The sequence below is a fragment of the Eptatretus burgeri genome, chromosome 2 (assembly GCF_056783735.1).
Source record: "Eptatretus burgeri isolate ZD-2024b chromosome 2, Ebu_testis_v1, whole genome shotgun sequence".
NCBI lineage: Eukaryota > Metazoa > Chordata > Myxini > Myxiniformes > Myxinidae > Eptatretus > Eptatretus burgeri.
The window spans coordinates 83,109,193-83,126,723 of record NC_140962.1 but is presented as its reverse complement, the minus strand read 5'-3'; the positions used below and the strand labels follow the sequence as shown (position 1 = coordinate 83,126,723).

Here is a 17,531-nt window from a genome sequence, read left to right as displayed (position 1 = left end):
GTACTGCATGCTGTTGAGATGCCCAGTGGTGTGTTGTCACCAAGCAGCTAGCTAGCATTTGCCAAGCCAGCCGTTCCTTATCAACGGTCCTGTCAACTTCTAATGGAGTGCTTGTGTGAGTGCTTAAGCCACTTGGTCAGCGCTCTACAAAAAACTTGGAAACCGAACACACCCCAGATTCATGGCATGGTGATGAGGATAAACATCTACAGCATCATTATTTCATCCATATCAATGAATTTGTCCCTCAAGGGGTGGGGTTGGAAGAGAGACCCGACGATGCCCGGCAAGGTACCCCTGCTAGTATGTATATGTATGTATATATATATATATATATATATATATATATATATATATATATATATATATATATATATATATATATATATATATATATGTTTTAGCGGCGTGTACTTACACATTGTGTAAGTATACGAACTGTGCTTCCCTATTGTCTTCGGTCGCTGACTTGCATTTCATTTTTCATTTGTTTATTTTCTTCTTTTTTAACATTTATTTATATTTTCATTTACGGATGCTTTCCGATAGTTCTGTGATTTTTCCTGGTGTATCGGCTTTGATGTCCGTCAGCACACAAAATTACTCTGCTTCCCCATTGTCTCAGTTCGCTCACCTACATTTTTTTCTCATTTATTTATTTATTCATTTTTGGATGTTGTCTGACGATTCTGTGGTTTTTCCTGGTGCACCAGCTTCGATATCCATTGACACGCAAAATTTCAGATTTCTACATCACCCGTAAGGTACCGATCTTTAATATCAGTCAGTGGTAAGAAAAAAAAAATTATATATATATATATATATATATATATATATATATATATATATATATATATATATATATATATATATATATATATATATATACACACAATATAAACGGCCTCTCCATACATGTCCATAAAAACCAACTCACCCTATTATGGTTTCCTGTATGGTGAAAGCCTCTCTTCAATCAACTTCAAGGGTGTTTGGCATTCTCTCCACACTTGCTACATGTGAGTTGTCAAGAGTGAGGCAAGAGTGGAATTTGAACTCCACAACAGTCGGTGAAGAAAAATAAGCCCTTGTTATCTCATTCAGACAGCTCCCCAAATGTGTCCCACACAATAAAAAAAAAAAATGCAACCCTTCATTTGATTTATCTCATATTACATATTCCTCTTGAAGTGTGGAACAAACAATTACTATGATGGTATTAAAAATGATCTTGTTGGAGTTGTTACAGACTGTTGCTGTTTTGGAAACTGCAACTTCACTGTTGGGTCTCCTGGATCATTTGGTGTAACATTCAGGTGGAAATGTAGTCGAATGAGACTTCAAACATGTCGAGACACTTTTGAGAGTGAGGATATCGCTTAACATGTGTTCATAATTTTCCCTCTATGTTCAGCGGATCACGTTTCTCACCTGGAGAATGTGTCTGAGGAGGCGATGAGTCGGCTGCTGGGCATCGTAGTTGATGTTGAGAATTTGTTCATTTGTGTCACCAAGGAGGAAGATGCAGACACCAAACAGGTCTTCTTCTACCTGTTTAAGGTATGAGTGACATGACATCGTGATGAATGGTGTGAGAGCATGACATTGGGATTCCCCTTAAATCTTGTGTTTGGGTGAAAAAATGGAGTTGCAAATGTGCATCTGAACTTCACGGTGACTTGTATTGGTTTAACTGATTGTAATTTCCTCTCCTTGTAGCTCCTGCGGAAATGCATCTTGCAGATGAGCAAGCCCATGGTGGAAGGTCCATTGGGTAGTCCGCCATTTGAGAAACCCAGCATTGAGAAGGTGCGTTTAGGAAGGAGAGATGGGAAAATGGGAGTGTTTGATATATTTTTTGCAAGATAACTGAAGGTCAATGCATATGTACTATATATATATATATATATATATATTCAAGAAAGATCCACCCACATCTCTCACCTGTGAATAGAGGAATATCCACTCAGCTCTCACCTAATCAACTAAACCCAGGTGGCTACGATTATATAAATAAATTGACACCTCCCATGCTCCTCCAGCCGAAACTGCTGCATAAAGCAACCAAGCAGGCCTCCACAAGGTAAGTGCTATGCTGCATCAAACTCTTTCCAGAGTTCCTCCACAGCTATAAAAATGTTCACAAATCGTACACACATGAGAATCCCAATGCTACACACCCCCTCAGCTACTGGACCGGTTTCATCGCTTATTGGCGAATCATCAGCGACAGCGCAGACAGCAATGCATACCAATGAGGCTCCCAAGCATGTTCTATGTGCGAATGTCAAAAGCAGTCAATGTCTAAACAATAAAGAAAGACCCACCCACATCTCTCACCTGTAAATGGAGGGAATAGCCAATCAGCTCTTCCCTCATCAACTAAACCTCGGTGGCTATGATTATATAAATGGATTGACACTTCCCATCCCATGCTCCTCGAGCCGAAACTGCTGCGTAGAGCAACCAAGAAGGCTGACACAGGGTGAGCGCTTTGCTGTTCCAAACCCTTCCCAGAGTTCCTCCACAGCTATAAAGACATTCACAAATAGTACACATATGATAATCATAATGCTACACACCCCCTCAGTTGCCAGACCGTTTTTTTATTTTTTGTACACATTGTCGAGGCTTGTATGAGAGCGAACACACAACGCACAACAAGGGGGCAGGAGATAAGAGGGGTGGGAGAGGAAAGGACAAAACAGTAGAGAACAGAGACATGAGGAGATCTGTGGAAGGGAGAGGGATGGGGTGGGAACACGTGGTACACAAGATGGACACCACAGGGACCTTCAGGACCTTACACGACGGAACTTTCGGGAAGGAAGACAGGGAATTTGAAGGAGGTAGGTTTGTGGTGGATTTTACGGGGGTAGAAAAGATTGTGGATTTGGATGGGGTAATATGAGAGGTGGTGAACAGCTGTTTTGAAGACCTGGAGGCAAGAATGGGATTGAAGAGAGTGGGAGTTTATTCTAAAGGCAGGAAAAAAGAGGAATGAAAGAGTGAAGGTGATTCGTGATTTTGGTAGTTTTACCAGAAGGGAGTTGCTGGCAGACCTTTAGCGCCCTGCGGAAATATGGGGGGGGACATATCACAGACAGAGTGAGGGGGGGAGGGGGGCGAGACCAGAGGGGAGACTGCAGAAGACAGAATGACCACCGACCTGCCTGTGGTGAGAGAGTGAGAGGCCCAAAGACTCGGCCTCATCGTGGGAGATACCAATGATCCAAAATGCCTTGGTTTCCACAGCGTGAAGTCGAGAAAGGTGGGAGGCATGATAACCAACCCAGAGGGGAAAGCAGTACTCCATCAGGCTGCGGATGAAAGCTTTGTACATTGTCAGAAGCTCAGGTGAGCCGAAGAAGGACTTTGCACGACAGAAGATTCCCAGTCAGTGACTGGCTTTGGAGGCCAGGTTGGAAATGTGACTTTCCCAGGAAAGATCATGGAAGATAGTGAGACCCAGAAGATTGAATGAAAGGACTTCTTCCAGAGGATTGTTGAGAAAGTAGATGGGGGGGGGGGCGTTCCGAACTGTCCTTTCGGAGAGACATAGTGAGAGTGTGAGATTTGTCCGGATTGAAAGACATGTTCCACGTGTTGGACCAGTTTGTGATTTTATCCAGATCCGCAGAGAGCGAAGAAGCTGCTGCTTGCTGGTCTGAGGGATGACATGGAATGGCAGAGGGTGGAGTCATCAGCAAAGAGATAAAGAGGATTTTCCCGAGAGCCGGGGAGATCATTGATGAAAGCCAGAAAAAGAACAGGTTTCATCGCTTATTGGCGAATCATCAGTGATAGCACAGACAGCATTGCATACCAATGAGGCTCCCAAGCCTGTACCATGTGCAAATGTTAAAAGCAGTCAATATATAAACAACAAGTCTGGAGACGGCAATGGTTCACGAGCAATGTACACGGTTCGCCTTTTTTATTTTTTGACCTTCGAGGGGACGCCACGGGCAAACTGGCGGGAATCGGGAAAAACGTAAATGATGAAACTTGTAGTACTCCAAGAGCACTACTTGCATACCAACTTTCATTCGAAACAGTTGAAAACCCTAGGAGCTCGATGCCCAATTTAGTGATTTTTTTGACATTTTCTAAGTTCATGACCTTGTAACCTTGACCTTGGGACGAAAATGAAAAATCAAGCTCTGTGGGGCTATGCAGGTGCCATTGGGCTAACCAAGTACTGAAACCCTGCCAGATTCGACAAACCCCTCGGAGAAGATGTAACTTTAAATCGGCTACCCTCTAAAAACACGTTTTTTGGGCGTGGCTCCACCCATAATGGGTGCAGCACCCCCATTCTCAGGAAAACACAACTCGATCATGATATAAACCTCCCACCCAAATTTTATCAAGATCGGATCAAAACCCACGGAGCTATGCTCGGGACAGACAGACAAACAGACGCACACACATAACGAATATAGTGGTCACTCTGGCTGGCGCTCGTGAACCAATATAGAAAGACCCACCCACATCTCTCACCTGTGAATGGAGGGAATAGCCAATCAGCTCTCATCTCATCAACTAAACCAAAATGGCTAGGATTATATAAATAAAATGACACCTCCCATGCTCCTCAAGCCGAAACTGCTGCGTAAAGCAACCAAGAAGGCCTACACAAGGCAAGCGCTATACTTCTCATGTGTGTACTATTTGTGAATGTCTTTATAGCTGTGGAGGAACTCTGGGAAGGGTTTAATGCTGCAGCACAGCTGTGCCCTCAGCCAATGATCTTAACCACAGCCATGTGCTGCATACAAATGAGGAGGAGGAGGAGGAGGAGGAGTGGTCTAAGCATTATGAAATCGGCAATTGTGTTGATTGCTGTGGTGCTGATGAGGTCCTTGTGAGCAAAGTGATTTTTAAAAAGAATGTCATGGATTGTTGTGCTGTACCCCTCAGGCTGTCAATAACTTTGTCCAGTACAAGTTCAACCACCTGCCACTCAAGGAGTGCCAGCCTATGTATGACTTAGCCAAGATGTTTCTTCGGTGCCTCAATTACTGGCGTTTGGAGACCCCAGCTCAGCGGCGCAGTCGAGCGCAAACAGATGATGCAAACACCTACAAAATGAACTACACCCGGTATCAGCTAACCAAAGTTGGCTTTTCCTCAGTTTTTTTTGTTCCTTGTTATTTATTTATACAAAGAAACATTCCTTTTCACAAGTATTCCCAATGGTGAATTTGCAACAATAAGCTGTTCCACTCTCCATGAGTCTCAATGCTCTATAAAATCTCACTGTTATGCTATTGGAATGCATGTGAACATTCTTATGCACTTGGAAGAAGAGATGATTACAGAACTGCAACTTGAATTTGGAAACTGTTTTCTTGTTTGACCAATGGTGCTTGTTGGTGCCAAGTCGGAAGCATTTATATGATAATAAAATAACAAGCAGGTGACATTGCTTCATTCCTTTGCACCCTTTACAAATGCAGGTCTGAATAACATTAGCATTTGTTTCATAATTCTTGTTTGTTAGATTTTGTTCATTCTCTGTATTATTTGATTTTTCTGGCAATCCTAGGTTTGTGTGCAGGAACATTTATTGATGAAACCCAGTACTTGTCTGCTCCCATCCAACTTGTACCTTCCTGTGTCATGCAGATGGCTCTGCTATTGTAACGTGCCACAGTTCTGTGATAGTCTGCCCTGCTACGAGACGACCCTGGTGTTCGGACGAACATTGTTGCGTGCTATTTTCCCTGTGATGCGTCGACAGCTGCTGGAAAAGTTTCGTGTGGAAAAGGACAAGCTGCCTGCTGAGCAGAGAACTCTCATCCTCACACATTTTCCAAAGTCAGAGCTGCTCCTCATATGCTTTTTTGAACATTGTTTATCATGCACCCTAGAGTTGTTGAGCTCTTTTCAGGAAAGTTAATATTCTTCCTCCTCCTTTTCCTTTTCCTTGTCAAACCCAAATTTCATAGATTGAGATGTGAACTTCTGCTCCTGTCTCCTCATTTCAGGTTCTTATCTATGTTGGAGGAAGAAGTGTACAGCCCAACATCTCCCATCTGGGAACGAGATTTTTGTGAGCTAGAATCTGCAAATCCCCACTCTGGCTTACAACCAGGTTATGCTTTGAGCATACTTTATGCTCCAAATGACTGGCTTTCTGTGTATTTTTTTTCTTGCAAATCCTCAAGGGGTTTCCCCCTTTTTTATTTTATTTTTCAGAGGTGATTGGTTTCGGAAGGTGGGTGACAATATGGACTCTTATAAATGCGAGTTCTTGCATGCAAAGTATAGGGTATAGGGTATCCACAAATGACTGTTCCAAATTCAAACCGTGATTAAAAAAAAATGAAATGGCTACAATGATGCAGTTTGCTGCATGTGAAAGAAAATTTTCTCAAAGTTTGGTCGACATTTTCATTTCCAGGTGTCTCTTGTGACACATGATGTCACATTTACTGCAAATTGTGTCCCCACATGGAAAAGTGCAGTGTTTTGCTTGGTTTGTAGATTCCAAATCAGCTGCACATGTTCCATGATGTTTCAGGAAGACATATGGAAGGAAGCCACCATTGAGCAAAAACGATTAGCAAGCGGTACAAAATTTTTATGGAGACTGGTAACATCCTACAGAGGAAGGGGCAGGCTGGCCAAGCACAAGTGGTGAGGATGCTTGTGAATTCTTCAAGCGCATTCCCCATAAGTCCATTTGGACTGCTGCTGGGGAGCTGCACTTAGCCCACTCAATAGTAGGTAAAGTGCTGCACACGTGACTGTACGCATTCAAGATTCAGCTTGTGCAGGCACTCAAGCCGGAAGACTGTACGTGATGCATGGTGCTTACAGCAGACATTTTGTGTGCTCTTCTCAGACAAGTCCACTTTCCATATTAGAGGAAAGATTAACAGACATAACGTCAGGATTTGGGGCTCTGAGCCTCCCCATGAGGTTCGAGAACCTGAGTGTGACAGCCCAAAGGTTAATGTGGGGTGTGGTCTAAAGCATGACCAAGTCATTGAGTCACTCTTCTTGGCTGAAGCCACTCTAAAGTCTGACAATCACCTGCATTTTTTTCTTGAGAACTTTGTACTCCCACAATTGGTGGACTTGCAACCAGAGGTAGTTTTCCCCCACACTGGAGTCTGATGGTGCACAATTTCCTTCATGAACACTTCATTGATCGATGCATTGGGCACTACAGTTTGATTCTGTCGCCACCACTTTTGCCAGACCTAACCCCTCTGGATTTTTTCCTATGGGGTTATGTGAAGGACATGGCGTACCAAGTTAAGGTTACCATTATCTGAGGAAGGGGATTAGGGCTGCAATCGAGACCATAAATGCAGGAAGGCTGAACTGAACCTGGAAGGTGATCGAGTGTTGCGTTGATGTGTTACGTGTGATAAGGGATCCTCTCATAGAAGGTACTGATGATGATAAATGATGATCTTGACAAATGTTGATGATAAGACTTTGAGAAATGTTCTTTGATGTGCAGCAACCTGTATCATTGTATCTCATTTAATTTTTTTTTAATTACATTTTGAATTTGAAACGGTAATTTGTGGACATCCTGGACTGTATTTGGATGACAGAACTCACTGCTCTTTTAAGGGGACATCAAAACCACTTTGTGCACTAAATATACCTGATGAATTAATTACTTTCTGAATATTTCATCGCAATCAGTTTCCTCCATACTGAATAAAATTTAACTTATAGCTGCACACAATGTCAGCAGTGCCTCCGTTTTCAATATCAAGAGAACCTGAAGTAGAATTCAACCTGAAATGGCATTACAATCTCCGAAGATTCTTGCACAGGTGTCCTTTAATCTTGGAAAACACCTTGATGGACCCAGTTTGCTTTTTCTCATTTTGTACAGCAAGGTGGTTTATCCTCTGCTGCGAGCATCTGTCTGCTTCGGTTGTCCATGTTTCTGATATGAGCGGTATTTGTTTCCAGTGGCCTCGATTGGACAGAGTGTGACCAGCTCAGGAACGTCTCGGCCATCTGGGGGATGTGGTAGCGGTGGTACAACGTTGGACACCACTGGGACATCGCAGAGTTCGGCCTCCTTGCGAAAAGGTGAAGATGGACAAAGCTTAGGTATGTTAGCATTGTTTAAAATAAAGATCCAATCAAATGCTATTCCAATGTTAGAATGATGCTTTGCTTCCCCCCCCCCACCCCCCCCCCCCAGAAAATGTGTTTGTCCCCATGTTTGAGATTTTGACCACATGTGGAGTACTGCTACCTTGGTTAGAAAGGAGGTAGCAAGAGCAAAGAGGAAACTGTAATTAGAGGTGAAAAATTACAATCACCAAACTTGATGAATGGAATGGCAGGGACGTGATGTATACACTCACTCTGGATATCACTTCAGTGGCAAAAAAATATGCAAAGGCTTAAACGAACAGTCCTATTAAGTGGCAGTGTGTATCGAACTAACATCATGAATGAAGAGTCAAATACCAGAAAGGAAAGAAGAAACAAAGCAAGCTTGGTGGCTTCTGTCTCGGCCATTTTAAGGTCTTTCCTCATGGATGGCAAGAACAGCCACGAGTTGCAGAGAGTTCACCAGCCTGATTACCTCACCTGACATTTGTGGGCCTCTTCTCTTTGTGTCATGATTGTAAAGGCAGGTTTTTGTCTGATTGTACTGTATTGTTTAAAAGGGTAAATATTGCATCATTCTAGAAGAATGTTGCACATGCTGTAACCGTGGGCCAACTGTGAAACCTAAATAACAAGAAAGGTTTACTGTTTTTCTCGCAGCCCCTGCACAGCAGTGACATGACCTTATGCCGCTGCTCATCTTGTGCAGGTGAAAAGCGAAAAGCCGAAGACCACACGACACTTGAGGAGGCAAAAAGGCAGCGGTTGATTGGGGACATCCCCATGGAGTTAGTCAATGAAGTCATGGCAACCATCACAGACCCTGGCACGATGCTTGGTCCAGAGGTGAGTACTTTTCCGTATTCTTGCAGATGTTCCAGACTTATCTCGGTAAATTTCCTCTTTTTATCTTAAAATTGTTTGATTATAAAGTCGAACAGCCAAGCTTTATTTTATTTCGGCCTTTGCTATGACTTCATTCCTGGGGACCGTTGCATTTGAACAGATAATTTGGCCGAGACCGAGCGAAGTGAGGTCGAGGTTGTTTATTCCTGGTACATGAAACACCATGCAACCCATGCCTGCAGAAAACAGCGTTTTTTGGAACTCTAGCGCGTTTTCCATCAAAAAAAATCACGTGACTTTCTTTTAAAAAATTACCCATGGACGCCACTCGTATGTTGAAAATTTTGTGTCAAACGCTCAAGCCATTGCGGAGAAAACGATGTTAAATGTGAATAAAGGTGAAAAAGTGAGGGTGGAAGAAGGACAAAAGTGAAAGCCTTGGCTGACGTTCCACAATATGGTCAAGGATGGTTATTGACGCCAATTATTTGTTTAGAATTCATAGTTTTTAATTGTATTTCTTTTCCCTGTGCGAATGGGTAGAACTGTTTTCGTTCACATTTTTTCATCAATATTTAGTGGTTGCGTGTCTGTTTTAGGTACTGTACTTGAATTGGACTTTTCTGCTACATACGTGTAAGTAGATGATCATTGTTGATTCTGGGACAACCATTTAAATGAATGGGGGGAAAAGGAAAAACGATTTGACCCAAGCCACAAAAGCCCAAAATGGGAGATGCACTTCCTCCCCACCTATCCCCTTCCCTCCCATACAAGAAAATGAAAAATTGAGATTAACTGATTAAAGCACTTCTTTCCCCCAACATAATCACAGTCCTTTTATATTTTCATTACACTCAAAGAGCGAACCAATCAATATTTTTTTCATGTTCTACTTTAGGGAATAACTTAATTTTCTTAGAACATTCATTTCCATCGAGTATATTCACAAAGAATAACTTGGAACTTGGTTCTTGGTTTAAGTATCTTTGTTGGGCAAAGATGAAATGATAAACTTCTCTTAATGCTCTTGTCTGACCACCTCCTGAGCCACATATCATTTTGAGATTGTAGTAAATAGTTTTTCCATTGTTCAATTGATAACCATCAAAGTTTTCAGTCCATTCAAGGATATTAATTTTTTTTCTTTACATCCTCCAACATATTTGTAATTAAATTTATCCGCTTATTTGTTTTATCTACTTTTACCCCGGTTATTTCTTCAATAAGACTTATTTGATATTTCTCACATTCATTATATTTCCCATTTAAATACCAAGGCTGATTACATCTCCACTCTTTGGTTTGGTTATTGCTTGGTTCTATCATTTATAAATCAGCAAAAAAGTCGGTGGTAGCCCATTAAAATCCCCAACCCAATATCTTAACACTTAAATATCTTAACACTCATACTTATAACCATAATGTTGATTCCACTCTCTAAAATATATCTTTTATCATCAAAAGCTCCTTATACTTTCTTATTTACATCTTCTGTATATAAAAGATGTTTATAACTTCTTATTGTATTCATTTTTCTATACTCTTCCTTCTTTAAGGTTAAACAGTTGAAATAATGTTTCAAGTTTATTGTTTCCTTGATTATATTTTCTTTATTCCCTTGAGCTTCTTATCACACCCTTCAATAATATTATTATCAATATACTTATAAGCATAAGACTTTGATCTCAATCCTATAAATTCACTCATGACCTTCCCACCCAATTAATCTTTAAACTTACCAATAACCTTTTTATTCTTTGATGAAAACAATATATCACCTGACTTATAATAACTTGTATCATTCATATCAATATTATCTATCGTATCCTCCTATACATCACTTGTTTTAATTTCTAATATATAACTATCTGTATCCATATATATATATATATATATATATATATATATATATATATATATATATATATATATATATATATATATATATATATATATATATATATATATATATATATATAACAATGATACATTATCCTGATACTTTGGTTTTAAATTAGTATAGTAATAGTCATACATTAACAACTTTGACAAGTCAAGAATTGATGTTCCGATATAAATTGGTTTGTCCATTTCAATACTCTTTTTTTTTCAAATGAATAGCAAAAAGGTTTTCTGAAAACACCTCCGCTTGCTTAAAACTTGGTCTATTAATTAATTTTGAAGCCTGTTTCCAAGATGTAGCAAGTCTTATGTTTTGCCTATTCCAAACATTTTCCATAGTCTTTCCAAATACAGCATTATTCATTAATTTATAAAAGTCCTTCTCAAAATCTGTTTTTGCTTCTGTTCTCTTTTTGTAATGAAATCAATATACGAGGTGTGTTCAAAAAGTATCCAACCTTAATTTTTCGTGCGTAAACAAATGAAGCTAGGGAGGCGTGGTTTGGTGCACGTATGTAGGCGATCCTAATCCGTATGCATGAATATTTTCCCGCATGCAGAAGCTGTCAGTCGCCGACAGACCGCCGATGAGTGAGGAAGTGTAAGTGAGCGCCATCGGATTTTCGTTTTTGACAAAATGACGGAAAAACTTGAACAACGCTACTGCATCAAATTTTGTGTAAAGTTTGGCGATTCCCAAGTGGAAACGATCCGCAAGATTCAACAGGCCTTCGGGAACGAAGCAATGGGCATCACACAGATAAAAGTGGTACAACCGCTTCAAAGATGGTCGCACATCAGTGGAAAGTGAAGCACGTTCTGGTATTCATTTTTTATGACGTGAGAGTGTCATAAAATGCATCTTTTATGCATCATATGTATGCACGTATGCATCATAAACCCGAACCCATTATGTTTGTTATGAAGTTCTTTTGGATATTTTAAATAAACCTCAAAATAATATCCAATTTCACCTTCATCCAATTATTTTTGAGAGGCGATAACAATGTCTTGTAAAACTTTTTCATAATGTTTTTCTTTAACCCATTTAAGTTTTCCGTAAGGTAAAGATTGAGACATAGCCCACCCATAGAAATTGTTAGCATCGTAATACATCAGGTAAGAGTTGTTCTCGTTCTTATTATAATCAGGAAGATATTTGTTATTTGCTTTAGCATATCTCTTGGAACATACTTGAGATATTCCTCTTTTAGCCTTCTCTATCATTAAAAGCATATCTATATCACTGATTAATTCCAAATCCTGTTTTGTAATTTTTAACATGGCACTCCAAACCAAACCCGAGGCTGTGTAATAGTGAGCGGGGTCTAATCCATCAGAATTTTTATTATGACCGACTGTTCTAAAAGTCTCAAACACATCAGTCAATAATAATACATCAGTTTTAAGATACAAATAGTGATATTCTCCAAGATTCTTTATATTAAACTTCTCCCAAACCTTTTCAGCTTGTGTATAATCTCTATCGGAAATATGAGTTTTATTCAACTTGCTATAGAAACTTTCCCTTGAAGGAAGTTGTGTTTCTTTAAACTTCTCAAATGAATCCATATAGTCATACGGATATATTCCCTTTTGTGATAAGAGATCAATCTCTTCTTGATTTGAGAAATGTGATTTAGGATTCGTTAAGTTTTTAATATTTGATGTTAAGTTAGATAATGGACTTGCGATAAACTTGTATGTGTCAAGAAATCAGATATGGGTTATGGGGGATGTATGAATTGTTTTTGTGAATGAGATGTATTTTTGATCTGTGTGAGGAATGGCAGAAATATCTCCAGATGTCTTTGAAAGTTCATTTATAAATAGATGTGTGTCATAGTGAGCGTTGTTGTGAAGAAAGACAGGAATAAAGTTTGGGAGCTTGTAATTAAGTTTACAACGGGAATGAGCTGAACCTCTATATTTACCAGTAAGATGACAATGATCCCTAATCTTGACCTCTCCCTCAATTTTCTCCTCACAAATATGGCAGATACTGTTCTTCCTAAATTCCTTTTTCTCTCCCTTTGTTAATGACATTAGTTTATACTAGTACGTGCCCGTAAAAAAAATAATAATTAATAAAGAAATATTCAAACCGCGAGCAACAAACAACCACACAGACCGTTTCTTCGCTCTCACGTGCCTGTACGTGCGTGGCCTGGATGTTCCCATATTATTCGCAGTTACGATTATTCGCAATTTGTTTTAACCATTATTTCTCTTCCTCTTATGCAGTCTTTTTCAATCGTCTTACAAACTCATCTGAGGTATCTTCTCCTCTATAAAGTTCTTACTTGTTGTATTTATCACCAACAGATGATTTGATATAATAACAGAAACCAGAAGTAGGATGTTTTTGATATTTATTTGTGTATGATTTATTTGGATTTGGAGAAACAGTATCTTTCTTTTCAAAGATACTTTCAAAATCAGCATATATCACAAATGGATGTTTGTTAGATTTGTTGTAATCTTTGAATGATATTTTATTTCCAACTTTTGCTGTATTAATTACGGTTGATTTATGATTAGTGCAGTATTTTGAATGTTGATTTAATCGATCTTTCGTATGAAAGAAGTTGAGACATCTCTTACAGGGATATGTTTTATTTGTTCTGGTGAATACTTGTGAGGTGATTTAGTCTTGATAAATTTTTGATATAAGCATAATGTGAATTTTTCCCCCGAACTACAACAAAGAAGGTCAATGTGTGTTTCCTCATTTTTATAGTTATTTGAAATTTTTAATATTTGAACTTTGTTTGTATCCGTTAATCCATATACATTAATAGATAGATTATTCATTTTCTCAAATTTAGGAATATCTCTCAATGACATTGGAAACTTTAAATCTTTAACATTTAATGTATTCTCGTATTTCTTATAATGTTCAACCCTTTCAGGATTCCACTGTGGAGGATGGAAGTGGGCAAGAACAAACCATAGAAAACATTTATTATCTTTGTTTTGAATATTAACAACCGCTTTCTTAAGTTTTATCTCTTTTGGTAAATCAATATAAGAAGAAGCTTGAAGAGGATCTGATTTTAAGATGTGGATATCTAAAAGGATTATTTTTGTAATAGCAAATCCACTACCTACTACAGTGTTGTCAACATCTTGTTCTTGTCTCTGGAGTTCATCGTAAACATCACATCTTACAAAATCTTGAAATGATGTGATAAAGTGAGGGTTTGGCCTCATATTGGGAGTAGTTTCATCACCTTCTCTTACCATATTCAATTTTACTCCCATATAAAACTTTAAAGTTTTCATTTCACTTAATGTGTTTTTAATTACAGTTTCAATACTTTGTTTAACCATATCAACAGCTTCAATGATTGAAGATGGCCCAGGGTCTTCCAAGCGAAACAATTCTATTTCTATATGCCCTTTAAATGCCCCATCATTGTTTTCAATAGAGAATTTAGTAGCCCCTTCCCTTTCTTCATTCTTCTTGTGTTTGCACGATGGAAGGTGTTTACTGTAATTTTTTTAAAGAATATCAATATTACATCGATCACAATGTTTTGTTTCTTGTTACAATGGAGATATTTGTCTGAAAAGATTGAATGTGTGTTTGTTGGTTTGAAGGTGGTTTTTTATAACATTTATATTCATGATTACAAACGTCGCAGTACGTTGTATTCATCATATTTATAGAGCAAAACTTTGCTTAAACTAAAATTTTCTTGATGAAAATTTAATTTAATATATAGGTGAATCTGTGCTTAAAACCATTTTATTCACCAACTTTTTTTACTTAATAAATACAATGTATCAAGATACAAAAAACAAGTTTCAATCAATCTCTACATTTGTAAAAGATACTGAGAAATATGTCGAGGATGTAAAATTTAATAAAGATAAATATAACAACTATTGGATAAAAACAATTATGGCGATTAATATGAGTTCTTCAATTTCCTTCAGTGGAAGGGATTTTAGTATATCTGGAAGAACATCAATTACAGTAGCTCTAACAAAAGTTTCTCCTCTTCTTCTGGCAATATATTCAAAACTAGAAAAAGCAACGAAACAAGAAAAGTATCAAAAAAGAAAAACCTTATGGACGAAGCTTTGGAAAGAAAAGATAAGACCATCTGCAATCTGCAAGGAGAAATTTGTATTTTTTTCAACAACCCTAAAGATGTTAATATATCAGATGAAATTACATTTCGTTCAGTAGTAGTTAAGGACCATTTTAAAATTACCTTTAATATAAAAAATGTAGTTGTTGAATCTGTTCATGAAAAATAGTATATTGATATAGATGGTAATGTTTTTTTCTATTAATTAAATGAGTCATTATTCAACTGAAGATTTTGAAGATTTTGAGAGTGATGATAGTATCTCTGTTGGAACAGAAGACAGTTATGATACCGAGAGTTTGTGTTCAAACGACAGTTATGAAAGTAGTTTTATAGATGATTGTGAAATCACCAATGAAAGTACCGAAGATGAATTTTGTTTGAAGTAAAGTTTTACTTTATAAATATGAATAGTATACTCGATCTTGAGACTCTTGTATTCCCTGATTCTCCATATGACAAATTTGAGAATTGTCCTGCATGTGGTAGATTGGGATTCAACAGTCAGAAGTCCATAAACAATGTATATTCTGTGATTATCTTCCAATTAATGAAAATAAAAATATAAAAAAGAACATAACTGTTTCAAAATTACATCAAAAATGAATTACTTTACAAGATTAACAAGATAAATGAATGTTAAGTACGAGGGTGATAATACACCTTTTCTTACAAGAGAAGAGATCGAACAAATGACGGTAATGTTTCATAGATTGATGATGTATATTATTAACTAATATCATTTTCAGGGAAATATCATCACAAGATGTATAAATAAAATAATGGATTATCTTGAAATTAAACCTGAACTTAGGATAAAACATAGAATTTCTAAAAAAGCCAATAATAAATTAAATAACCTGTTTTTCAAATATATAAATGAATGATTTTTTTACCCATTTGGGAAAATAAGATAAAATTTAACAACCATAAAAATCTTCCAAATTCATTAAGATGTCTCTTAGTTGGTTCAAGCAGATGTGGGAAAACCTGCCTGCTTTTGAAGATGCTCCTTGCTCCCAACTTTTTAGATTATGATAATTTAATAATTTTCAAGAAGTCAAGTTTTCAACCTGAGTATCAACGACTCTCACAAAGTTTTAATGCGGGTCTTCAAAAGAAGATATAATCGGTTTATTTAAACTGCAACATGAACTAAATGATTACAACATTGAAGATATAATACAACTATTTTGTGATTCACAGAAATGTAAAAAGAAATCAAAACCGATAACTTGTATTCTTAGTGATAATACGGATGATATTCCTTCACCCCAAGATTTGGATAAATCAAAAAAGAACCTCTATCTTTGATGATTGTGTTAATGAGAGAAACCAAACGGTAATGGATAGCTACGACACAAGAGGGAGACATTCTTCTTGTAATTGTATTTATCTTCGTCAATCATACTTTCAACTCCCTCGTCGCTCAATAAGAAACAATGCTGATACTTTTCTTTTATAAAAGTTAAATTCAATAGATATAAACAATTTTTGGAGAGACAATTGTTCAACATTATGTGGTGAAAAGGAATTTGGAGATTATATGAAGCACATGACTGAAAAATATAAATATATTATTGTGAAACAAGATGAGATATTAAGGGATATATTTTTTATTTAATATACAATTACATATAAATGGCAACTATTATTATAAATCTTGTGGGTAAATCTGCTTCTGGAAAAAAAACTTTCATAAATCAAGGTTCTTGAATAGTAAAAACAAAAATATTGTAAGTTTTTTTTCAAAAACACTCTGTGATTCGTATTGTATCTACAACAACCAGAGCAATGCGACCAGGAGAAGTAGAAGGTGAAGATTATTACTATATTTCAGTAAAGGAACATATGCGATTGAGGAATGAAGGTCAAATATTTGAGGAGGTTTCTCTTGGTACAACAAAATATTCCCATTGTAAGAGTGAGTTAAAGAAACTAAAATCTGGTGGTCTTGGGATATTATAAACTAATCCAGAAGGAATGAGACAAATTATTAAACATCTGAGTGGGAATGGAGTTAAGATTTTATCATTCGGTTTTGATGTTGATGAAGAAACTCAACGCAAACGTATGAAAAGCAGAGATACAAGTATTATTGAAGAAGAAATTACAACTCGTATTAATGTTAATAAAGAATTTGATGAAATATTTAAAGAAAAGGATTTATTTGAACACATCGACTTGGATGATGAAGAAAAGGAAAATTTCCCTGTTGACCTTTATAATTCAGTGAATGATATTTTTCAATGAATAAATGGATGTGAACGAAAGAGCAAGAATATTTAAGGAACATCAAGAGTTGGTTTCAAAAGTTGTAAAACAACAGGAAGACATAAAGAAGAAACGCAGACAGAAATTAACGGGTGAAGAAGCATTTGAAAGAAAACAAGAGAAATTTATTAATCACTTTTGAAAACTTCCCAGGAAAAAATTATAGATGCTTCCACAGTTCCCACAATAGAATATACTCCGAAAAACCTTCAAATGTTAAAAGATTTCAGTCAAATGACAGAGGAAGAATTAGAGAATATAGGAGAATTAGAATATGACTAGTACGTGCCCATAAAAAATAAAAAA

General features: G+C 37.3%; 1 protein-coding gene across 3 annotated transcripts in view; it reads left to right on the top strand.

Annotated features, from left to right (window-relative positions):
* The window catches only part of LOC147032447 (histone acetyltransferase KAT2B-like), a 61,282-nt gene that overhangs the window by 16,616 nt on the left and 27,135 nt on the right, over positions 1–17,531 (top strand). For 2 of the 3 annotated variants that reach the window (XM_085870083.1, XM_085870084.1), the window contains 7 exons: positions 1,415–1,560; positions 1,720–1,809; positions 4,924–5,105; positions 5,632–5,823; positions 5,994–6,100; positions 7,948–8,091; positions 8,810–8,946. In XM_085870083.1, coding sequence (XP_085726209.1) covers positions 1,415–1,560; positions 1,720–1,809; positions 4,924–5,105; positions 5,632–5,823; positions 5,994–6,100; positions 7,948–8,091; positions 8,810–8,946 — 998 coding nt within the window. The remainder of the gene's footprint in view (positions 1–1,414; positions 1,561–1,719; positions 1,810–4,923; positions 5,106–5,631; positions 5,824–5,993; positions 6,101–7,947; positions 8,092–8,809; positions 8,947–17,531) is intronic. The other variant, XM_085870082.1, reaches the window with a different exon arrangement.